The sequence below is a fragment of the Osmerus eperlanus genome, chromosome 22, assembly GCF_963692335.1.
Source record: "Osmerus eperlanus chromosome 22, fOsmEpe2.1, whole genome shotgun sequence".
NCBI classification, from domain to species: Eukaryota; Metazoa; Chordata; class Actinopteri; order Osmeriformes; family Osmeridae; genus Osmerus; species Osmerus eperlanus.
In genome coordinates this window covers 7,624,266-7,634,487 of record NC_085039.1, presented here as the reverse complement: position 1 = coordinate 7,634,487, position 10,222 = coordinate 7,624,266, and the positions used below count along the sequence as shown (strand labels likewise).

Sequence of the window (10,222 nt, the reverse complement as noted above, 5' to 3'; positions counted from 1 at the left end):
GGGAAAGTGGTCTGCCTGTGCCCCAGTGATGCTTTTTCTCTCTCTGCAGTAAAAGATATGGTGGAGTTTAGCCAGCCAGCTACTTACAAAGTCTTCTCTTTCTCTCTCTTTCCATTTCCCTCCCTCCTTTTCTTCACATCTACTCCTCCTCTTTCCATTTCTCTCCCCTTCCTCACATCGCATCTCTCTCTCTATGTCTCTGTATCTCTCTCTCTCCCCCTCTCAGGGATCTCAGGATACTACCGGTGGTCAGGAGGGCCTGGTTCCCCCGCCCTTCTCCACCTTCCCCCCGCCTCCCCCTCCACCCCCCCAGAACGGCCTGCCGCTGGAGTACGGGGCCACGCTGTACACCGCCGGCGCGGTGCAGGGCCCCGTGGAGGCCGGGGCCGCCTCGAACACCGCAACAAACGCACCCAACAGCTTGAACAGCCAAGTGAGTGTTGAGTCGGGTTCAAACCCGGGGGTTCTTATTTGGCCCCGGCCTCCTCAGGCACTTGATTTACGCCGTGGAAGGAGGGGAGGCCATGAATAGAGTTAAAGACTTTGAATAAACCTCTCTCTCTTTTCTCTCTCCCTCCCTCTCGCTCGGCCTCCCTGCAGTCGGATGGCACCTCCCAGATTGATGTCCAATCCGGGGTGGGTTCAGGAGGAGGGGGCGGCGGCGGCGGGGGGTCCTCAGGGGACGACACGGACGCCAAGGGGAGCCCCAAGCGCCTCCACGTATCCAACATCCCCTTCCGCTTTCGAGATCCCGACCTCCGGCAGATGTTTGGGGTACGTCCCTGACCTTGGGAGGGTTTCTTTTCCCATGATATCTCCTTCTTTTTATTGGTCAGTAAACCGCCATCGCACCAAGGAAAAAGCACTGCAGATATCACCCCGAGCAGTCAGTTATACAACCTTATTTTGGACGGAATGTTCCTTTAAAATGGTGCAGAGGGAAAAGCAGGGAGGCAGGGAAGACATGGAGGATTAAGACTGAGTCTGAGAAAGAGCAACATGGCTGGATGCAAGCCAGCAGTTCGATGTTGTACAATACTGGAGCCGTGTGGTGAAGCGTGGTATTGCATTTTGCAGCCACCGCATCACTACCCACAGGATATTGACGTTTTTTTTCTCTCTTTTTGTCCCTCCTCAGCAATTTGGAAAGATCCTCGATGTCGAGATTATATTCAACGAAAGGGGCTCAAAGGTAAGGCGTCCGTCGGACATTTTGTGGATGTCGTTCTTTGGGTTTTTCAAGCGCCTACCTCGCACATTTTTATACCTTTTTAACTTTTTTTTCGTTCACCTCTGCGCCACCCTCCCTTTCCTCTTTTCCCTCTCTCCCTCCATCCCTCTTTTTCTTCCTGTTCTCTCAGGGCTTTGGCTTCGTCACGTTCGAGACCAGCGCCGATGCGGAGAGGGCCAGGGAGAAGCTCCATGGCACCTTGGTGGAGGGCCGTAAGATCGAGGTAATTAACCCACCTCATTTTCGACGGCGGCCATTTTCCTCTGCCTCCTCCATGTCCGACAGTGAGAGTGAGATTCCCGGCTAACGTGCTCTGTCTAGGTTGGTGTGTTGCCCCCGGAGACGGAGGCTTTTCTGTTCTAACTCCTCTCTGGCTTCACTCTAGCATGACGCGTCGGCGCAGCACAGAATGATGTCTGGTTTTAACCTGTCACTTCCTGTTTGTGTTGTGGGCTGTCCATTGTATTGCACCCTTTTAATCTCCAGTTCTGTGCCGGGGTGGGGGTGTCTGGTTTGCAAAGCATGATGGGTGGCGTGGCGCTGCGCGACTGGCATGGCCAATCGGATGGCGGTATCCGGGACTTCTTTTATATTTTAACCTATGGGCTCTTACATCCCACCGCATGAAGGATGGCACAACTTCTTTTTCTATTGGTTTGTTATCTTGGTCATCACCATCACTTCATCGTTGCTGTCATGGGTGTCTGGTTTTTGTTCACTGAAGGTGAAATCTTTTGTTTCCTGTTTTCTCCTGACAATTTGAGCTTGCTCGTGTTTGTACAAGGCAATTCTGCATGGGCGTTTTGGTTGAACGGGACCATAGGTGTCCTTTAGATGTAGCTCGAACTTTCCCCTGTGTCTCTGTGGACATGCCACTTGTCAGTGGTAGTTTGGTCGTTTGATCTTTTGTAATGCTTTTGGACACTGTTACATTGCATGTGGTCTTTGCGGGTGGGGGTCGGATTTGGGAATGATTTAACTTCCCTTGGCTTGACCGTGTGCTGAAGTGTGTTCTCTTACCTGTCCTTTTCGTTTTGACGCAAAGAGTCCAATTTTGTCGACCCAAAGGTTTTCAAAAGCCTCCTTTCTTCACCCCTCTCACTTAATCACGTGCATCCTCCACTCCTAAAGACACCCGGCGACACAGAGAGGGAATTCTGTTGTTTTGTTTGGTCGTTCTTTCTCTTCTCGCTGGACAGGGAGAGAGGAAACCCTCCCGTGTTCTTGCTCGCACCATAATGCTTGTGGCTCTTGGATGTTGGAGGCTCACGATTTTTGTTTTGCTCCTGTGCTCGTTTGCATGGTGTATATATGCACTTCTTTTCGTCTGTGGGTGTCAGCACATGTGGGTGACTGCGAGAGAGGAACGGGGAGGGAAGGGGGTGGATGGGTGGGTGGGTGGCTGGGTGGGTGGGTGGCTGGGGGGAATCCGAACGAGTGCCGACTGTTCTGTCATCTATCTCTCCCTCCCCTTTCCCCCCTTTACTGTGACGCACCATCCCTCTCTTTCCACTCTTTCTCTCTCTTTCTCTCTCCTCGCCAGTCAGTTTGTCTTTCCCTTGTTTGTCTCTCCCTCATGTCCTCATATTCGCCTGCGTTTGTGAACCACATACCTCTTTCTTTCTTTTTTTCTTTCTCTCTGTCCATTTATGGAATACTTAAATACAGAATTCAGCTGAATGCTTACATGCTGGATATCAGTTAATGTTGGTTGTGGTCTTAGTCAAGATAAAGCTTTAAAATGTTAGCCTTTTTTTTTCTTCTTCTCATGTTTGTCTCAGTATCTGCCATCCCCTCCATATACTGTATAAAGTGGGTTTTCACCAGTAGAAGTCAGTGATATGTAAAATGGCCGACGATCTGTGTCTTGTGACCTATCACATGACATCACTTCCTCTACCTCAGGGGTGGGGGTAACTTTTTCATTACCCTGTTGGTTTTGTTTTGTTTTAGTTTCTTTTTTTTGTTTTAGCTTTGGTTCATCTTTTTTTTCTTACATATATTTTCTCAATTTCCCTGATGATTTTTGTATGTTGTTGTTGTTGTTGTTGTTGTTGTTGTCAGTCTCCACGGTAACCGCTCGCGTGTCCTCACGCCGTTCCCCCAGCAACGGTAAGTTGTGTACACATGGCATCATCTTTGAATGACCCCCCTCCCACTCCACCCCCCATCCGCCAATAGAGATAAACGATGCACCCAAACACCAAAATGAGGGAGCCCTTGGACGCACAGAGGTTTGATTGAAGGGACCTAATTGGCTAATTCTGTGATTGATTGGGGAGGTGGCGAATGAGGCACTGAGATTACGAGATTAGCCATTGACCGCATGGCATCAAAAGGCCACAGTTTAACCAAATGTCCAACGCATCTATCTGCAAGTGCAACAACTATGACTACCACCTTTTTGATGCATAATTAATTCCAATCACCCTCTTCCTAACTGCATTACGCGCAATGACAAAACTGTTTATCCTGCATGGTTGACTCTCTTCTTCGTCATCATTTAGAAATCTTACTGTGCCATCCCTGTTTATGTATTTATACGTCTAGAAGCATCACACTCTCTAGCTGGATCGCATGCTGCAGCATGAGGATGTTGTTAGATGTTGAGATAGGACAACTTTGGTGTTTGGTATGTAGTGCAGAAGGTGTATAGTCAGCCTGATACCTAAAGATTCTTAAACCCTCCGGAGGTTGTTACTGTGTGGTGCTGGGCTAGTCCTGAAAACCCTGTAAACTCGCCTTCTCCCCTCTTTAGAGTTTCATTAGTACAGATTCAACTCACGATGACTTTATCGACCTGAGGCAACACGACAACAAACGATAAACTTTATTTAAACATCACCATAAGCCATGGGGACCTCCAGTAGCGTTATAGAACACTGCAGCAACCCCTCGGTAATCTTTCAATAGATTGTTGTCCTGTAGTGTGTGACTCAACAGTGCTTTTTTTATTGATTTATGTTTGATTTTGGATTCAAAAAGGTGTCTCTTTTTCCTCTTTGTGAGACGTTTTGTGTGATGGTGGTTGTTTGTTTCTTTAAGGTTTTTATTGTGTGACACCCTGAATTGGAATGCTCGGTAGTGGTTTCAGAGTCATGGTTTGGTTTGATTTTGAGGAATGATATTTGCATCCCCCATCCTTTCTTCATTTCTTTCTTTCTTTTCTTTTTCTTCCTTGTTCTTTCTCTTCCATCTCTTTTTATTTCTCTCCTTCTCATCCCTCTCTCCAATCTTGCTCATGTATTGTTAGAACCGATAGTAGGCAAATAGTCAAATGTTTTTTTTGTGTGTGTTTGTTACGCATCTTGGTGTTCTTTTATGTCGTCAGTTTGTCCATGAGAAGGATTGCACATGTGGATGGATTGTTCACTTTCTTTCTCTCTCTTTCTCCCTTTCCCGCCATCATTTATGTGTTCCTGTGTCTTTCAATGTGGACTGGCTCTTCTTTCCTGCATCCCTCTTGATCTCTCTCTGTTTCTCTCCTTCCCCCTACTCTCTCTTTGTATGACGTGTATTTGATTGGGAGGGCTGCCCAAATGTTTTTTTTTATTGGTCTATATGCTGCATCTGATGCTTGCTGATTGGCTGGTTTGGCTCACCTCTGGTCATGTGATGCGCGCTCTTGATTGGCTGTGTGTAATTTGTGTATGATCTCTTCAAGTGATGACTTTTTAATTTTGCATCGTGTTCAACAGATGAATCTTGCTGCTTACGTCACCCTCTCTTTCCCCTTTTTTGAAGGTAGCAGTGGAATGGTCTTGGATTTACTTTTGAATGCCTAAATCTGAAATGTTTTTGTTTCTTTTGTTATGTGTGTACATGGTCCAAGTGTGTGTGTGTGTGTGTGTATGTTGCAAAGCGGCCTGAATACTCACAAGGATTCTTTCTTTTATATGTCATTTTTTCCTTAAAAAATGCATGTATCAAATGCCATTGCTCTGCATCAGTAGAATTAACCTCTTGATGACCTCTAAACGCTACTGTAATTTTTTTGATATTCGTACGACACATTCCGAACAAGAAAACTGTAGTTGTGGTTCAAAAGGTGCCAAAAGGTGCCAACATGACTTTTGTATAACAGGAAAAACATAAAATGTAAAACATGTGTAAAACATGAATTTGTGAAGATTAGTTTTTGGAATGTAATCTCCAGCAGTAGATAACTTCAAGAAAACAAATAGTGTATCTTGTGAATTTGGAGCATAGGAACACAGTGTGCATGGACATGTGTACTTCCCTCGAACTGTGTGAGTGTAGGTCATGTATTGACCTTTGACCTTCCCTCTGATGCTCAGGTCAACAATGCCACAGCCAGGGTGATGACCAATAAGAAGATGGTCACCCCATATTCAAACGGAGAAGGACTTGCTGCCCTTCCCTACGGTAACATACCTATCTTGCTTGATTTATGAAGAACCTTAAATTGTACATCCCGTGTATTTTCAGTGTTTAAGTTACATAATAGTCCAGCACACTACCATGCCATAACATAGTTATATACCAGTTTAATGTGGATGTAGTCATCTCACAGGCATTGTAACATTGCTGTCTTACACTGTCTGTGTACCAAAAGGAATGTGCTAGTAATTTGTTTAGTAATGTGTTAGTAATTGTATGTTTTTTGGGTCCCTATAGCTGGTTGGAAGCTCAGTCCAATGGTTGGGGCCATGTACAGTCCAGAGCTGTACACTGGTAAGATGTAGCATCATACGTTGCATGGCTAAATGCATTTGTTTTGTTTAAGATTTTTAAAGCTAGTTTTCTTTGCATTAGCTGTGTTAGATTGCATTGGTTGCTAAAGCTTCTGTAGCGTTGTCAGCAAGCTTTGTTAGCTCAGTTAGCTTAGCCTAATTAGCTAACACAACTAGCTAGTTTTAGCTAGTTAATTAGCAAACATTGTTTTCAAAGTGCAAGTGTCTGTCTCTATCATACATATGACATTTTTTTTCCATCCTCTCTCCTCTCTCGCTCTCTCAGTGCCGGGGTTTCCCTACCCTGCGGCGGCTGCAGCTGCGTCCTCGGCAGCGGCGGCGGCGACCTTCCGGGGTGCTCACCTCCGGGGACGTGGCCGACCGGTGTACAGTGCCGTTAGGGCAGCCGTACCCCAGCCCGCCATCCCCACCTACCCTGGGTAAGAGAGGCTACAGCAACACAGACACACATGGGCAAAAAAGCACATATACATGCTCAAACTCACGTGCACACATGGTAGTTGAACACCTTCATTATACGCACCTAGGGGATGGGTATAGCTCAGTGGTGGAGCATTTACCTGTAGATCAATAGGTCCCAGATTCAAAGTATGTTGCGTGGTGAATACATTACATTATACATATTCAAAACAATCATGCACACAGATATTGTAAGTGAAGACACACATATTTTACTCATGCATGCTCCAACAATCTAAAATAGTGTTCAACAAATGATGCATGTGCTTGAGAGTGCTGTTTTAGTGATGATTGTCGTCTCCAATTAATTCAATTTATATTGTGCTACATTGAAATACCATTTCATTGTGCTCTTCAGTAGTATCTCAGTAGTGCTAAATGTTGTTGACACAAATACATTTAAATAATAAAAGTACATCTGTGTCACCACAGGCTTAATCACAGTGATAATAGCACTGACTCTATCATCAAACAACGAAGTGGTATTTTATATCTTGCATGCTGCACGGAGTGTAATATTCTCTCACCCTAATCTTCTCTCTTTTACACTCCTTTTGGCACTCTTTCTATCCTCCTCCTTTGTTCCCGTTTTTTCTTCTGTTTTCCCCTTTATGGTCACCTGGTGGCGCTCCTCTCCCACCTTTTGTCCTCTTCCTATTTCTCCACCCACTCCTTTTCTCCTCTTTCTTTTTCTGTCCACCTTGTACTTCCATCCTTTTTTTCCTCCCCCCTTTTTCTCATTTCTTCTCTCAGTGTGATGTATCAGGATGGCTTTTACGGTGCAGCCGAACTCTATGTAAGTATAGCTCTCTCCTTCGCTCTGTCACTCGCTCCCTCCTTTCCCCACCTCCATCTGTGAGTGTTTCTCGAGTGAGGAGGAGTGTTTGTGCATGGACCAAATCCATAGAGCCGTGTAATTGTGGGTGTAATAGTAAGCAACGCACACACTATCTACTGTTCAATGAATACGATTGCTTACTCTAAATATGGGAAACCTCATAGAATTACATGATCAAAGAAACACACCCGAGTGGTCAAGATTTCCATGCATGCCCTGTTGAGTTAGCAATAGTGTGCGCACACATACACACACACACGCTGATCCGAGTCCTATACATTCATGAATAGACTGCTCTATGTGTGGTTTGTCTCTGTGCATGTGAGTGGTGAGTGGTGTGTGTGTGTATACCGTTATGTGCGTGAGAGCGTGTGCGACCAGGTTGACAATAGCTGTTTCTGTTCTCTCTGTAGACTAGTGTTTCAGGACATTAGTGGCAGATTGCCCCAGGTAGGGATTGACTGTGTGAAAGCCAGTGTGCATCCTACAATGACTGTGTGCTGCTAGTATATTGACCATCTGAGATTGAAATGCCTTCTCTGTCTCTACTACTAACTCACTGGAATCTGACATGGGTGGAGTTGCGGAAGGGGGGAATTATTTCAGTAAAATCCAACTTTATTTACATATCACCATCCGTGAATGGTAAGGCAGGTCAATGTGCTTTGCATAGGAAATGAAGTCCAACCTAAATGGATAAATAAAAATGATAAACTAATTATATTTAGTTACAGATTTGAAATGAAATTGTAGTTATTGAGATCAGAGCTAGTACCATTACCTGAGGAAACTCTTATTTATAGCTGAGTTATGACTTGTTGAACTAGTACAGGGTATTGTATAAGAAATATCAGATGTCATACAACATGGCCAGACAATGGCACAGTGGCTTCATCACTGTAAGTATGAAAATCTGATAATTGTTACTTAAAAGCTTAGTTTGCTAGTAATAATAATAGCAGATTAGCAGACACTTTTAACCAAAGTGGCGTATAGTACAGGGGAAGATTTGAACCTGCAACCTCTTGATCTGCAGTTAAGTGCTCGAACCACTGAGCTGTACCCCCCCCCCCCCCTAATAACTGAGATTGCTTTTACAAAAACATGCCATAACTAGTTAGGGTCAAATATGTTAACTACACATTGAATATATTATTTACTTTTTTTTTCTCCAACATTCAGACCCCTTCCCAGTATCTCCCTGTATCTGTTTCACTTGTGGCATGCTAACTGAATCAATGTGGGCATGCTGACACACTTACACCCTTCCTCCCCCCTCTTCTCCTCCCATTCCTTCTCCTACCCTCCTTTTTTCTGCCTCTTGTAGAAGATCTTTTGACAATGTCAGCCCCCTCTACATCCCTATCCACACTTCCCCGGGATAACAACCTCTTTTATTTTGATTTTTTTTAACTCTTTTTCAAAAGAAAATTATTATTTTACCATTCATCCCCAACATCAACTCATCCGGTTCAATTTCCCCCTCACTTCCCCTTGCCCATCCATCTTCTACGCCACTTTTTTATCGACCTCTCCCTCCATCCATCCTTCATCCTTTCTTCCATCAGTTTCTATGCCCATCTATCTCCCTTCCTTTTTGCTGTCTTCTCACTTCCTACTTCCTGTCCCTTGACCCCACCCCCTCCCCATAGGAGCAGGTGTGTGCTCCTGAATGCTGGGACATGGTCATGACTGATTGTATAGGGTAGAATGCTGCGGTGTGTGTGTGTTCCGTAGGGATGTTTGGCCTACGATCCGAGTTTGGGATGCATGCTGTCCGTCAGTGATTGGTTGTCGGCCATGTCACGTGTGTGCGTCCTTTTAATCGGATTGGCTGATCGTCTCTCGTGTGCCCTCCCCCCCCCCCCCCCCCCCCCCTTAGTTTGTGTGTCTGTCCATCTCTGCACATGAAATAAACAATGACCCCAATTATCACGTCATCCCCTTTTTCCTCGACTTGTGTGTTGTGTCTTAGGGGCCAGGGGGGTTCACAGCCAAGTCTGTGTACACTTTCACTACCTATCTCCATTACGTCACTCCCTCCACGTCAACCAAAATGCTAACAGACCGGAAGCTGAACAGATATTTTAGTCAAACTTAGATTAACACCCTGGTGGTGTGTTTACGATCGCAAGGCATCCGGTCTTGTTTTGTTTAGCGTGGAGGAAGACCCACAGGGTGGACAGCCCTCAGCTACATCCCTTTGAATGCCATTTTTGCATACCAGATTAGCCTTTGTTGCCAGTCTTGCTTGTTAATCTCTAGCTCTTTTCCGCTTCCTACTTTCACTGTAACATCCCTAGCTTTGGTAGGTGACACTGCAACATTCACTAACGACTTTTCTCTCTCTTTCGCTCCCCGCCCTTCTCTCTCCGCCCTTCCCCTCCTCCAGGGAGGCTACGCCGCGTATCGCTACGCCCAGCCAACCGCCGTAGCCACGCCCACGGCGGCTGCGGCGGCCGCCGCTGCTGCAGCCTACAGTGACAGGTGAGCGCTCTGGCCCGAGCTTAAAAGGAGCGGCTGTAGGATAGAATTAATTGCATTTACATTTAGTCATTTAGCAGACGCTCTTATCCAGAGCGACTTACAGTAAGTTCAGGGACATTCCCCCCGAGGCAAGTAGGGTGAAGTGCCTTGCCCAAGGACACAACGTCATTTTTTTGCACGGCTGGGAATCGAACTGGCAACCTTCTGATTAATAGCCCAATTCCCTAACCGCTCAGCCATATGACCCCCATATGGCCCACGTACCCTTCCAGTTGCTTGAACTTTTTTTTTTTACGCAAATATTGCGATGGTCGCAGTATCGAGCGTGTGGTGTTACGGTTGTGTGAGGTTTTGCTCTGTCTTCCATAGCTATGGACGGGTGTACACGACAGACCCCTACCACGCTGCACTAACCCCAGCCACGGCTGCTGCCTACGGGGTGGGAGCAATGGTAAACTCCCTTATATCTACTGACACTTGAAATATCTTCTC

The 10,222-nt window shown here is 45.8% G+C and overlaps 1 protein-coding gene across 3 annotated transcripts in view; it reads left to right on the top strand.

Annotated features, from left to right (window-relative positions):
* LOC134008577 (RNA binding protein fox-1 homolog 2-like) overlaps nt 1-10,222 on the top strand; it is a 28,842-nt gene that overhangs the window by 15,045 nt on the left and 3,575 nt on the right. Inside the window, exons 3-13 of one of the 3 annotated variants that reach the window (XR_009928152.1) lie at nt 227-433; nt 601-774; nt 1,139-1,192; nt 1,362-1,454; nt 5,530-5,617; nt 5,870-5,926; nt 6,212-6,365; nt 7,159-7,201; nt 7,657-7,693; nt 9,636-9,730; nt 10,100-10,140. Coding sequence is in view for 2 of the 3 variants with exons in the window: in XM_062448012.1 (XP_062303996.1) it covers nt 227-433; nt 601-774; nt 1,139-1,192; nt 1,362-1,454; nt 5,530-5,617; nt 5,870-5,926; nt 6,212-6,365; nt 7,159-7,201; nt 9,636-9,730; nt 10,100-10,181 (1,047 nt within the window). In the remaining variant the exon portion in view is untranslated. Of the gene's footprint in view, nt 1-226; nt 434-600; nt 775-1,138; nt 1,193-1,361; nt 1,455-5,529; nt 5,618-5,869; nt 5,927-6,211; nt 6,366-7,158; nt 7,202-7,656; nt 8,669-9,635; nt 9,731-10,099; nt 10,182-10,222 lie in introns of those variants that run through there. The other 2 variants (XM_062448012.1, XM_062448013.1) reach the window with 2 other exon arrangements.